This window comes from Cynocephalus volans, chromosome 2, assembly GCF_027409185.1.
Source record: "Cynocephalus volans isolate mCynVol1 chromosome 2, mCynVol1.pri, whole genome shotgun sequence".
Lineage (NCBI taxonomy): Eukaryota > Metazoa > Chordata > Mammalia > Dermoptera > Cynocephalidae > Cynocephalus > Cynocephalus volans.
In genome coordinates, this window is record NC_084461.1 from 32,322,807 (window position 1) to 32,337,783 (window position 14,977).

The following is a 14,977-nucleotide window of genomic DNA, read 5'->3' on the forward strand; positions in this document are numbered from 1 at the left end:
AAACCCACCACCACAGAGGCAGTTTTACTTGCTGTCCAAGTAATGCCAGGACAGCACTGCAGTCAATCTCAACCTCCTCCTGTTGCTTCTTCAGTAGGAGTTCATTTTTCAGTTGGGATGGTTTTTCTCAAGGCAAGAGATTTTCGACACAAATCATTTCAGTCTGTTTTCCCGGAAGAACCCTTGCATAATGCCATCTTGCTACCAGAAGGGCAGTGGTGCCAGCCTAATTTTAGGTCATCCACAGAAGTTGCTAGATTAGTGGTGTACAAAGAAACCAGCTTAAGGATCTAAGCATCTCCAGTTTCATTTCTTGAGGCATAAACCAGAACTCTTTGCCAAACCACCACGCACACACTCCCTATGAGCTACAATAATTGGTTTCCCATGGTTCTGTGATCATCCCATTGTGTCTCTGTTTATCTTGTAAAATATGATGCTGACTTCAGCGCAATATTTGGCATTTATTATTTCTTATGGGTCTCTCACCATAGGAACCAAAATGCAGTATCATGCCCTTAAGTTGTACTCTTCCAAAGGAAAAACAGTTTCATGTTGCTTAGTTTAATCTGGTTCATTTATTTGAGTAGTAAAAACCACACCCTGGGCCGGCCCCCGTGGCTCACTCGGGAGAGTGCAGCGCTGATAGCGCCGGGGCTGCGGGTTCGGATCCCATATATAGGGATGGCCGGTGCGCTCACTGGCTGAGCGTGGTGCAGACAACACCGAGCCGGGGGTTATGATCATCCCCTTACCGGTCAAAAAAAAAAAAAAAAAACCAAACAAACAAAAGAACACACCCTTTCCTCAAGTTCCCAGGACTCTATTGCGGATTGAAATACTTTTGGGAAAAGTAATTAATAAGAAACATAAAGACAGTAGATACCATTATAATTGTAATCAGTTTGGGGAATTTTGGTTTTGAGAGAGGGAGGAAGAATGATTTCATTCGGTGAAGATTAAGAGCCTGGAGACTTATTAAGTAAGAATTTTAACAGCTTAAGGCTATGAACAAAAAATTCCCAGCACCAGCTTCCCTGAAGTGTAAATCTGGAAGCTGTTAGCAGAAACACTCATTCCTAATACAGTATTCTGCACATATTCATTTATTGATCCCAATTGCTATGAGACTTTAAAGACAGAGACAAATTCCGCGTTGTAAAAGCCTTTTCAGACTATAGGGAATACACTCAACTGTGTTTGAAAACAAACAAGATAGGATCTGTGCACCTGAGGAAGCACACTGCCTGCTGTTGGTGTCCCATCATTAGATAAGCCGCTCTATGATATACAGTGTTAGGCTTTAGATGATTTGTAGAAACTATCACAGAAGAACTGAGTGCAAACTCTGGGGAAAGTAACTTGGAAATTTCTGGATAAGGGTGGTGTAAGAGCAAGGACTTAGAGGCCAGACTGCCTGGGTTGAAATCTCCTATCTGCCACTTACTGGCTAGTGACCTTGGACAAGTTATTTAGCTAAATTTCTTTATACTTAAAAATAGAAGTAATAATGATACCTCCTGAGATTGTATCAAGGTTAAATGAGTTAATAAAGGTAAAGCATTTAGAATAGTACTTGGAACATAGTAAATGGTAAATCTGACTTTTCAGCACCTATTGCATAAAAATAAAAGCACCAATATGTAAAGATATTTCAACAATGATGTTTATTGCTACATGAGTTATAGGAGCAAAAGTGCATATCTGAATATTCTTCTGTAGTGAAATACTTGGATATGTGATGTTTTATTCATACTACAGATTGTTATGCAGTTATTAGAAAGAATGAGTTAGCTGCTATAACTTTTGACCTAAAAGATATTCTTATACTGAAGGAAAAGAAATTTTCAATATCACCCAGCTAGAGACCACAGGACACACATGTAATTGAACAAAGTTGGGCATTTTGAGTTGTTGCAACAAGAGATAACACCTACCATGAAGACTGTGGGACATCTCAGTAAGAGAGTGTCAGGAAGGACTTGAGTTTGTGTTAGATGTTTTCTGAGGAGGGTTTCAGGAAGCCAGACTTTCCTCTGAACTGAATCCTGTCGAGAAGCACAGGCAATTCTATAATTGGGTATCTTAATAAATCTTATCTACAAGGTGGCGGAGAAGGAAGCAAGGCAAAACCGTGATTGGTAAAGAAGCAGCAATCACTTGTATTAGCAAAAATAGGGGGATGTTTGGTCATTTTTGTGTTTTGGAGAATATTCTTGTTTTGTCTGATTACAGAAGGATTTTGTTTGTGTCTTGATCCATCAGGGTCAGGGTAGCCTTGTCTGATGTTGGTGCACTGTGACATTGGTAATTTTCAGCAGGAGAATGCCAAGGCCCAGCTGTGAGTCCCTGGCCAGTTCCTGGGAACACCAAGGCCTGATAGGGCCAGGCCACTACCCAGCCAGAAGAAGTTGCTTTTCTCTGTCTCAAATGAAAGTAAATTTGCTTGGATTTTTAAGTATAGTTGATAATGCAGGCTAGGTTTCTGCTCCTCTAGCAAAGGAGGAGTAAAGGCCACTGAGCATGAAATGGTATAGGTCTACAATTCTTGATCTACAGTTAAAAAATCTCAAGGGCCAGCCCATGGCTCACTTGGGAGAGTGTGGTGCCGATAACACCCAGGCCACGGGTTCAAATCCCTATATAGGGATGGCTGGTTAGCTCACTTGGGAGAGTGTGGTGCCAACAACACCAAGTCAAGGGTTAAGGTCCCCTTACCAGTCATCTTTAAAAAAAAAAAAAAAAAAAAAATCTCTGAAAACTAAATGTTTGTCCTTTAATTATGTGGCAGAAAACCTGACCAGAAATGCTGTGAGGCTATGCAGTTTTTATTTATTCACTGAATAAGAATATTTAAATATTTTACTATAGAAATCAACAACTTGTGTTTGATTACAGGTGCTTCCCCAGACTGGTAGGTGTGTTATAGCCTATCTGGCTCTAAGAGTGGGCCTGTATCTGAAATAAGGACAATGTCAAATATTTGCTTTCGGGTACGGAATTACCTTTTAAACAAGGATGTTTGCACTATAGTCATTGTGGATCTATTATTGAATTTAAAAATTGTGTAATTAACATGACCTGTTTTCTTAAATTAGTAGACAGCACAATAACAATAAAAATTGTCACTGAGCACCTACTATGGACCAGGCACTATGCTAAGCAAGATCTCATTTAATTTTCAAAATGACTCTTATGAGGTAGAGCCCATCACTCTCCCTTTTTTACAGATGAAAATCTGCAGCTATAAAATTGCCCACAGTCAAGTGCCTTGTAAATGAACAAGGTGTCATCAGAGAATCTTTCTCTAGAGCTTGTGCTCTCCTCACTGCCATTTTGGAATGTGGATAGCTTTATGTGCTTTCTCCAGCTGGCTCAGGGCCATTTTGATACAGAAGCACATAGACCATTTCACCTGCCATCCCAGCCTGACATAGATCTATCACAGAGGCCTACATCAAAGGTTTTAGCAAAAGAAAACTTTAATGATGCGACCAGACATGTGGATTGGTTGAGTTGTTGCTGAACAACCTTGACCCCGATTAAGTAAATTCCAGATTAAGTAAATCATTTGGGGCTCAGATGAAGAGTATCACTGGGCTCCCAATTTATTTCTCTTATTTGTTCATTGTTCCTTGTCCTGGAGTCAACCCACTTCTTCTTCCCCATAGGAAATTCCATTTGTTAGTGCAGATTAACTTATGGAGGTGACCGTAATGAAACTAGTTATAATATTCAGTGACAGTTAGTGAGAAGAAAACCATGATAAACAAAAGAGAAGAAAATAAGCTTTGCCTTGCTTTTTTTTTTTTTTTTTTTGCTCATTGTTTCTCTCTCCTCATCACCCTCTTCCCTTCTCTCTCTTCTCTTTGGTTTCTTGTCTGTCTTCCTATTTTATACTTTTTAATCTATATATTCCTAGTTTATACATTTTATCTTTTTTTCCTTTGTCTAACTACTTGCTGTGTTCCTTTTCTCCCCTTTTTGTTTTTTTCTTTGTTTCCCCTTTCTTGCTTTTGTCATTTGCTGTGTTCTTTCATTGTTATTTTCTCTGGTGTAGCACACGATAAACCCATTTATGCAGGAAAAGCTGCAGATAGATGTTTTTGTACTTGCTTATTTGTATAAACTACTCTGACATAAGTGTTTGCTGTCCTTCTTTTACCTTTACACCATACTCACCTCTATTTTATTCATATTAGAATTACCTTATTAATCTGCCATATATTTCAAAGGAAGTGGATAATGATTTTATTTTTTCTAGTGACCTTTTTCTAGCAAAAAGTTTACTATAGACCATTTGTCTGCTTACATTGCGGGTGACAGAATAGGATTCTGTTATTCTGCAGTTATTTATGAGCTAGATTTCAGGCATTCAGTGAATACAAACAACAGGCATAGAGCAAACTCCTGAGGGAGGCAGGAAGGGAATGAAACTACCTGAAGGTGATATAGCAACAGCTCCTAAACTGAAAGCAATAAGCTGAACTCTGGGCCCAAAGCTTGATGAGTTAGGACCAGACAGGAAGATATACCCATAGGCTGACAATGGCTGTATGTCAGATGGCTCTTCAGAAAACTAAGAGAAGGACAGGGATGGGCTATGGAAGAGAGAAGGGGGAAAAGCTGAAAGAGGAACAGACAGAAGCAGTAGAAGGCACAGCCAGAACATCCCATATGGCACAAGTGAGGGCAATGGTGGCAGCGAGGCCAGAGGACAGGACTGGTGGCGAGCAATGGGAGTCTGTGAGGGAAGCAGAAAACAACAATGATGCAGGAGGGGATGACGGCACATTTCTGCCCTTTGGAGGAGGAGGGAGCCATGTGGATTTTAGTTGTTTCAAAAACTACTAGGACATGATGCTAGAAGATGCTTGCTAAGTAACAGATGGCATTTAGTGTAAGATCAAGCCAATCCTCTTATTTTAGTGGCATCACAAGTCATTGTGATATGCAGGTGGTGCCATGTGAAAGTCAGTACAGTTGGGTGCCCTAGTAATAAAGCACAAGCTTAAATTGTGCTGCAAGGTGTTTACAGGCCGTGCAACAGAGCTGGCTGAGTTATGGAGCTAGTAGGCCATGAATTCCAAGTTCTCCTAGTGGAAGCTTCACAATGTAATCAGCACCTGTTCTCTAAGTATATTTTCTCAAGAGTGGCATCAGCATATAAAATTAAGACATGGCTTTAGAAGAACAGATATGACTGATGAAGGACATTAAACCACCAACTCTGAAAGAATGTGTTATATTTTTAGACTGTGATCATTCTGCCCTGAATATCTTTAAAATAATGATGAAACTTATCTGCTTGTGGAAAAGCACACTAAAATCCACTAATAGGTGCCAGGACTCTAGACTTTAAGAATAAAAGCAGTGTGTCTCTTCTCATGTGAACTATAGCTGAACACAAGTTTAGGTGAATTGAAGCTTTTATTTCCTTGGAGCTTACAAAAGTTTTATTTCCTTATTTTTTGTGATTCATAGACAAAAACATTTTTTCCCCTGAAGGTTTCCTACCCTTTATGTTTTTTATTGTAAATCAAAGATCACATCACTACAGTCATAGATTCTAATGCTAGACAGTTTGAGAGCTCACCCTGAGTAAATAGATTCAATGGAAATAGTTAACATCTTTTTAAACTACCTTTGTAACTGTATTGATTCACCCTAAGAATAGGGGTATTGTTCAGAGTAAGAAGTATTTTAAGAACAAATATCAGAAAAGTCTTGAATAAAACTGTGGGCTGGTGTCAGATATACAAGAGTCTTATTCTTGTGGTAACGTGTAGTCTTCTGAGTAAGGTCTCTGTGCAATGACCTTTATGGAGCAACTCACCTCACCCCTGCAACCACACAGTCAAGCATCAGTTCAACAAATCTTGAAGAAATGCTATTTCTTCATATTCAATTAGCTGCCTCATTATTAGTCAAATAGATAAAATAGAACAATCTGATACAACTGAGTTTGTGATACTGCAGTGACATATAGTGTTTTGAGTACTGTTGCCTAAAGGACCCTAATGGAAGCATGTTGAAGATTTACATAGGATTTTGAAATCATTTGAGAGGTGATGGCTTTGGTGATGATAATATAATTTATTTTATCTGTCAGTTCTGTATATCGTCCTTAAATACCATGTAACTCTGTATCCTTCACTTCAAAGGAAAAATACAAGTGACCAAAAACTAAGGACATTTTTAAAGAAAGGAAATTCTATTGAACAAAAAACACATTTTTTTTCCCACACTTATTATTATGTGCCTGCTATGTGGCAGGCATAGTACCCAGCAATTCTCATATATTATCTGCAGTCTTTTAAATAATTCTCCAAGATAAGTTATAGATATGGTTATCTCTGTTGTAGAGATGAGGAAACCAAAACTAGGAAGGTTGAACAGTTTGCCTAAGGTCACGCAGCCAGTAAGGGGCAGAGCGAAGATTGTAGTGCAGATGTTTCCAGCTTCAAAGCCAGTTTTCCTCTGGGATATCTCCATCATTGGATAGGACAACCATTGGACCCCATTGTCACTTCTGAACCATGAAGCAAAAACTTAATTATATTCAGTTATGTTATTTTTTTAAAAAAAATTTCCAATAAACCTTTTTAAAAATTTATTTATTTATTTATTAATATTATTATTTTTCTACATTCTAAGATGTTGCAGAGCAGTTGGGAGGGAGAGAGGAAGGGGAAGGGAAACAGAATGGGAGGAGGAGAAAGGGGAGGGCATGGTCGATGCCCATGGTACTCCCCTCAATCCAGCAGGGGAGACCAGGGGGCTTCCAGCAGTGACTCAGTAGTTGCTGGGCTGGATGCAGATGTCAGGGGGGTATGGCTGAAGCCCTCGGTTCCCCACCGTCCCAACTCAGGAGCACGGGGTGTTTCCAGTGGCGGTCTGGTGGTCATCACCGGGCTGGTTGCAGATGTTGGAAGGACATAGCTGAGGGTCTCAGACCCCACCACCCTGGCTCAGGAGCCCAGGGCATTTCTAGCAGCAGCCTGGTGGTCATTGCTGGGCTGGGTGTGGTGGTTGAGGGGGCATGGCTGAGGCCCACAGCCCTCCCCCATCCCCAGCTTGGGAGCCCAGGGGGCTTCTTGTCCTTCTAGGTTTTATAGGTGTTCTTTGGTTGTGTCAGACCTTTACTAGTTAATATCAAACTTTGTCTCTGACCTGTGGGTATTTTGTTTTTTCTTTCAGTTCTGTGTTAGATTATTCACTGTTCCCACCACTTAAACTCTGCATTGGAACTAATTTGTTGTCCTTTGCCTACTTCTAAAATGGGAGAACTTCCTGTGGAGACCAGCGCTTGATCCCTGTGCTTGAGCTAAATTTCTGCTCTGTTGCTGATTCCCTGAGGAAGGCTTTTTGTGTAGCTCAAGTTTTAATTTCTTGACCTTGTAATCACTTCCGGGTCTTCTGAAGTCTGGTGCACCTGGATTGTGTGGAAACTCTGGTCTGGGCCTGAGTCTTTTCAGCCAACTATACCCCCTGTTGTTCTATATTCCTGAACAGTCTCCACTTAGTGGTTCTGCACTGATTGGGGGTCAGATCAGCTGTCCATGCTGTGCCCCAGTGTTCCCCCAGTGGGCCCTTCTCCCCCACCACCTGCACTCTAAACACTTCCCATGGGACGGGCCACGTGCTGGTCCCTTGCAATGACTCACTGGCCTCTGAGTGGCTCTTCACTCCTGTGTGGGTCCTTGAGAACCCTGTTAGTGGTCTTTTTGGCCTGAGGGCCACCAAGACCCTCTTGTCCCCTGCTGCCTCCAAGCAACTTCATATGAAGGACACAACTGCAGCTTTTGTCACCTCTTGCTCTGTGCGCTCACCAGCTCCAGCCTTGAAGTGGTGGGGGCTTGAAATGGTGGGAGTGTTCCTTTCTTTCTCTCATTGTGGCTTCTCCAGCATTCGCAAACTCCTTCATAAGTCTCTCCTTCTCTTCCCCTGGGCTCTAGCAGCCCCAGATTGGCTGTTGTTGCTTTTTAGTAGTTGTAAATTGGTTGATTTGTGGGAGAGAGTGATGCTGGGGACTTTCTATTCTGCCATCTTGACCGGAAGCCCAGTAAGCATTATTTTAGAAGGTACAGATGATTTTAGTAAAATTTCCATTATTTTGCTGATTAAAAGTAAGTGTATGTTTTAGAAAGTTAGATTGTACCTGACTTGGCTAAAATATGCTATCTTCATAGGTTATGTAGATAACTAAAGTATTACAGTATAATTTTATAAAATATCTTGGAGGTTTGATTTTAGATCTAAGGTAGTCACAAATTTTATTGGTGCTGCTTTGTTTAATTTTGATTAGAAGTTGTCTTTCTTTTCTTTCAAAATTCTGTACATCATCAACCATTGAATTACATGTATTTAGGGATCTTTATAAGATGTCTACTGTTAAACTTCAGTCTTTTCCTTTGGTTATTAAATGATGTTTCCAGAAATATGTTTATGGCATTTTGAGTTCACATTAAATTATGGAGTTTTGACTCTATTTATCCATAATGAGAATATATTAGCTCTATGTGCAACATTATATTTACTTTTTCTTATTTCACTGTTTAAAAATTCAGGTCCCAAGTCATTTGCAAAGGCATTTTCCAGTGGCTATCTAATTGGAGAAGTTCTGCACAAGTTTGAACTTCAGGATGATTTTTCAGAATTTTCAGAAAGCAGGTTAGTGAGATTATTTCTTACTTTAAAAAAAAAAAATCAATTCCTTTGCATTTGGAAAGTCCAAAGTTAACTTTAAGTAATCATCGATATAAGATCCCTTGCAAACCTAAACCAGCCAGGCAGACCATTGGTATAGAAATTGTTGCTTTCTCACATATACAGTACATTCTTTATTGTCCCAAGAGTACAAAGGAGAGAAAGTTGTATGGTTGCAGCAAGACTTCATCTCTAGATGGGCCTTATTGTTTTCTATATTCCCACAATCTTAGACCAGATTACTTCCACTTTTGTAATTGATTCTTCCTTTTAAAAGAAGAAGTGAAACAGCATATAGTGTCCTGAGTGGCCAATTAGTATTACTATTTGTGTTTTAAAAATATGAAATAGAACTTTACTGCCAATACAAAAAATTTATAGTGTTTTTTGTTTTTATCAGCTATATCGAGATATAAATCATAACACATAATTCACCATTTTAAAGCATACCATAAAGTGGTTTTTAATATATTCACATATTTAGTAAACTCACAACCGTTAGTTACCACTATCTAACTACCCAGCCAGCCCAAGGTACCCACCAATCTACTTTCATCTGTATGGATTTTCTTGTTCTACTTATTTCATATCAATGGAATCAAACAATCTGTAACATTTTGTGGCTGGTTTCCAGCTTCTCCCACCAACCTGGAATCCTAATCTAAGCTCCTGTGGTCCACGCATGCATCATGTGTTTTTTGTTCTGCCTGCACCTTTGCATATCGGTGTTCTCCCTTCATTTCCACCACAAGAAACTCTTATTCATTCTTAAGATCCAGCGAAAAAACCACCCCATCTCTCAACTCTGTTTTTACTACTGCAGCAGATTTAGTTCCCTTTTTCCATTTGTTCTAACACTTTGGACATCCCTTTCCTTATCACATTAAGTTATAATTATTTATTTATATGTCAATTCTTATCAGAGTGCCTGCCACATGAAGGGCCCTAAACAGTGTTTGATTAATGAATAAATGAATGTTTACTCCTCAGTTGGATTGCAAAGATCCTCAAAGTTGCAGAGTGTGTTTATTCTTTGTGCTTCAAGTATTACCCCTGGCTCGTAGCAGGCCCACAATACAGTTTCCCTAATGAATAAATGAGTGATCTCAGAAAGTATACCTGTTTAGCCATGGAAAAGTTAAAGGACCATACCGAGCAGGTCGCTCATGCAGTATTTCAGGTGTACTAAATTGGCTCTTGCCGTCAGTCCCACAGAGGACTTTTGTGTGGAATAGAAAAAGAGATCCCATCTAAATGGACAGACCTGTGAAGATGCAGGTCCTGCTGAACAGAGATGCCTTTGTGCAAAAAAAAGGAGTCCCTTTCTGGGTGCGGGGCTAACCTATGACAAAATTTGGAAATGGGTAGTGTTTGCTTTTAGATTCTCCTTCCTGAACTATGGTGCCCCTAACCTCTGTAGCCCAAGGTTGTGGCCCAGACCAGTGCTCTGACAGATGGCTTTCAGTTCATATCTTTCCAAATATGTGTAGTGAACAAGGCCCACAAGACTCCTAGGCTGGAAAGGGCATAAAAAGACAACTGAGATGAAAGATCAAATGGGGGTGTCAGGTATCTGTTCAAGGAATGTAAGCATGTCATTGAGCTGACCATACTTTTTCACAACCATTCTCTTCAAAACATGATCTGCTTTGGCGTGGTCATTTTAGGCAAATGTTTATTATCTCACACAGTAAGGTTATTTGTGGAGAAACATATCACAAAACTGAACATGAGATGACCTACAAAAATATTTACTCTTATTGCTGAGAAGTTTTCCTTGTAGCATGCATTATCTATTCTCATCTCCTCCAAGGCCTGTTTCTCTCTTATTAATTTAAAATATTTTATTCAAAATTTATCTGATGTAGTGTGATATACTAAATACATGTTACTTAATATTTGTTAGAGGAGTAATAGTAAACAAAGGAAATAGGACAGTAAGTTACACCACGTAACTGGAAAATGAATTAAGGATACCACATTTCTGTTGACATTGGCCTTCTCATGATACTGGCTCCTCATTCATATTTAGAAATTGCTCTCATATTACCCGAGCCCCACCTCCTTTTAGAGCACTGGCATTTTTAGGCTAGATTGTAGGAGGTTCAAAAATACCCAAAAATGTTCCACACATTTTGTGTATATGTATGGATGTGTGTTTTCTTTTCTGTAGAAAAGTTTCCGTCACTCTCAGATTTTCAGAGGTATCTGTGATTCAAAAAACAAGTAAACAAAAAAATGGTTTAGAAGCCAGCTTGAGAGTAGTCTCTAGAGAAATGGTATACTGCAAGCAATATATAAAGTTTAGGTGTTAAGTGATCTCTGTAAGCTTCTGAAAGTTTAATTGAGATCATTAAAAGTTATTTTATTTTCCCCAAATGATTTTATAGTCCAAAATTAAGTAATCAAGTGAATACCCCTATAATATTAGAAATTCTGTAGGCCCTCAAATACATGGCAACTTCCTCTGTTCTGACGTATTACTTTTGGTTGGGAGCAGGTAAGTCTTTGACTTATATTTGAGTATATTCAGTATATTTTTTTCCATGAAAGAATGTCACTGAACATTACAAGTTAAAGTAAGGAGAATATAGGCCAAAGTTGATATTTATATCCAGTTTGATCATAAAGAGGCACAAGAGTTGAAACTGCATTCAGTATCTTTTGCCTTCCATTCATCATTAGATTCATAGGCTCATTAGCAATCCTGGATCATTTGCAACCTCTCTTGCACACTTGCATCAACTTATTACTAATTGTTTGCTCATCTCACTTTCCCACTGTGAACTCCACAAGGGCAGGGACTGTGTCTTATTCATCTTCATAATACTTTTAATAAATTTATGAAACTTTATGAAATTTAATAAATAAATACTTTGTACATAATAGTTATTTAATGTTTGTTAATTCAAGGGGTATATTAGTAAATGAACAAATTAATGAATTTCTTCTAAAATGTGAACCTAGATTGATAATAGATCATTCAAAAATAAATATAACTTCTAATTAGAAAGTCTTTATTGATTTTCAAAGTAACAATATAACCTGAATACTGAAGATTACATAATTGATTGATTACATAGCTAATTTATTGAGTTAAAATATTACTCACAATGTCTGAGAGGATCGTTGTTAGAATTGTCAGTACAACATTTAGGACTATTCTCAGACTTTACCAATAATATCATTTAAAGAAATGAACATTTAAATTGTAATTTTGTCTTCTAAGTAAAATATTTCTTGAAATTACAGTTAAGTTTTTTCTATTTAGAAGAAAAACTTTTTTTGTTGTTTGTTTGTTTAAAAAGACAGTTTAATTAATCTATTTTTTTAAAATTTTTATTTTGTCGATATACATTGTGGTTGATTATTATGGCCCATCACCGAAACCTCCCTCCCTCCTCCCTCCCCTCCCTCCCACCCAACAATGTCCTTTCTGTTTGCTTGTTGTATCAACTTCAAGGAATTGTAGTTGTTATATCTTCTTCCCTCCCCCCCGTTTTCTTTTGTGTGTGTGTGTGTGTGTGTGAATTTATTTATTTTTAGCTCCCACCAATAAGTGAGAACATGTGGTATTTCTCTTTCTGTGCCTGACTCGTTTCACTTAATATAATTCTCTCAAGGTCCATCCATATTGTTGCAAATGGCAGTATTTCATTCGTTTTTATAGCTGAGTAGTATTCCATTGTGTAGATGTACCACATTTTCCATATCCCCAGCACTTTTTACAATAGAAGAAAAACTTTTTAAAGGCATTTGGTTATGTTTTCATAACAGGTTTGACTTCCTGTGGAAATTCTATTGTCAATTTAGGGCAGAAAAGTGTATAAAATTAATGAGCATTAGTTTAGCTATTAAAGAGAAATAAATGCTAGGAGTTCATGTAGACATAGACAATTAAAAAGTCTCAATGTATTTACATCATTGAATGGTTTTAGAGAGGAATAATACATTTAAAAGAACATTGGACAATTAATAATATTGGATCATGATTATACCTCTGATACTTGCTGTTTGTTTTTAGTTCAATGCTAGTGTCTAATTATGTAAAATATTTTAATGTCCAGGATTTCAAGTGCCAGACTTAATAATTTTTCTCGCTTGGAGCCAACACTTCACTTTCTGGGTGTGCAGTTTGATCAGAATGTGGCCCACGGCATCATCACAGAAAAGCCTGGGGCAGCAACAAAACTTTTATATCAATTGTACATTGCTCTTCAGAAAAAGAAAAAAAGTGGACTGACTGGTGTGGAAATACAAAGCATGCAACCCCCAACAAATTTAAGATTTCAAAACATGAAAAGTGAGGCTTTTCGAGAGGTAGGTACATTAAGAAATATCACAAACATCTCACAATGTAAAATTTGGTAAAAAGAAATGGCAGTGATGTTGCATTCTCAAAGAAGCCCCCTTGGGTATCTATGTTACTTACTGGTCATACGTGGGTTTTATTTTGTGTTAACATTTCAAATTCATTTATTCATTGTTGATGTCTTGCTCCATCCGATCCACATTGCCAATAGCTTACCAAATTCTGTTTCTGATTTCTAGTACCTTCTGTACCTGCTCCTCTTTTTCTATTTCTACTGCTGTCATATCTGCTGAGATTTCCTTGCTATTGCAGCAGCCTGCTGACATGTCTCCTGATTGATGTTCAGACTTTTTGCTATAGGTCAGCCAATTGCTAGATGAATCTTCCCTAAATTCCACTTTTATTAGGTTCTTCTCAGAAGCCTTCTATTTTACACATATCCTGCCTGTAATTTAGACTGACATTCAAGATTTTTCACTAAACAGTCTCAACCTGTCTTTCTAACTTTATTTCTTCATAGTCCTCAGCATAAAGTCCTTCTACATTGATTGACAGTATGCCCTTGAACATGACTTGTATATCCCTGCTCTACCTTCCCTCCCACCCAAACTCATCCTTCTCATCTCTTTTCTTCCCCAAACTTTCCTTCTTGATCTATTTCTGTGCTGCCTTCCTAGTGCACATAGATTCTTCCTTTGGAACTCCTAGGGCACAAGTAATTTTCAATCTGGGTGTTAACCTATTGATGTTGATATTTGGCTAACCGTTCATTATTTATTTGTTATATGACCTCACAAGATTTTTAGTACCTCAAGTTCAAGGAATATGTTTAGTACAATGCTTTGAACATTGGAAATACTCATCAAATGTGTTTTGATTCACTGATACAACTTTTTAGTTGACAATTATCTCCAGTTCCTATGTTATTTCCTTATGGTAAGTGAAGTACATTATCTTTTCCAGGCCTCTGGAATAATGGTGAGGGCTGCAGTGGTGCAAAGCACTAAATATAAATGGAGATAATTAAATTTTTCAATTTAATTTATGAAGCAACAATGACATAATAGGTGAGAGGGCCATATGCATTTTCAGATTCATTCATTCTTAACATGCATCCTTATGGCCTCATAGCAGAATGGACTCAGAACCCATGGACAGCTAGAAATCAGAGTAAGCTTAAAACTGAATAATTTAGTACTGCACCCTGCTTCCTTCACTTGCAAGGTGGTTAACTATGAGCCAGCCCCTGAAAAACTTTCAGCCTCAGTTTTCCTAACTGTAAAAATAAGGATGATTATCTCTACCTGCCTTAGAGTTAGGCTTTTGTGTAGCTTTAAGAAGACAATATGCAACATGCAATCAACTGTAGAGCAGTCAACAGTGACAAGTGCTCCTAGATCTGTGTAGATGAAGACAGACAAAAGCCCACTAGGTTTAATGTTGGTCATAGGTGACCTTCCAGAATCAATTGTTCATTCATTGAACAGATATTTATTGGGCTCTTACTTTATGTCAAGCACTTACACAATGAATGATACAGGGAAAGCCCCAACCCTCTTAGAGTTTACATTTGAGGGAGAGACAAATGTTTGAGTAGAGTTGTATGGGTTGCAGTGAGTTGAGAAGGAAATTAGAGATGAGGAAGAGGGAAGCATAGATTATTTTTTCAAGAAATGTGGAGGTAGAGGAAAAGAAAAAATTAAGAACAGTAGCTGAGGAGAGAGAAATTCAAGGAAAGTGTGAGATTGCTTGTTTGTTTTATGAATATAGAGATTGAGACAACTTCCCAGTTAAGAAAATTAAATCAGTGGCAGGAGTGATGAAAATGGTATGAGAAGCAAATAGAAAGAGGTCCTCTAGGGGAGAAAAGCAGAGGATGCAATCAGTGGTTTATGTGGAGGAGGAGATGTCTTAGGAAAGAAGTGGAGATGCCTTTTTCTTTGATACCAGATCGGG

General features: G+C 38.2%; 1 protein-coding gene across 1 annotated transcript in view; it reads left to right on the top strand.

Annotated features, from left to right (window-relative positions):
* Nucleotides 1–14,977, top strand: part of SPEF2 (sperm flagellar 2) — a 191,094-nt gene that overhangs the window by 723 nt on the left and 175,394 nt on the right. Inside the window, exons 2-3 of the mRNA XM_063087801.1 lie at nucleotides 8,571–8,673; nucleotides 12,777–13,029. Coding sequence (XP_062943871.1) covers nucleotides 8,571–8,673; nucleotides 12,777–13,029 — 356 coding nt within the window. The remainder of the gene's footprint in view (nucleotides 1–8,570; nucleotides 8,674–12,776; nucleotides 13,030–14,977) is intronic.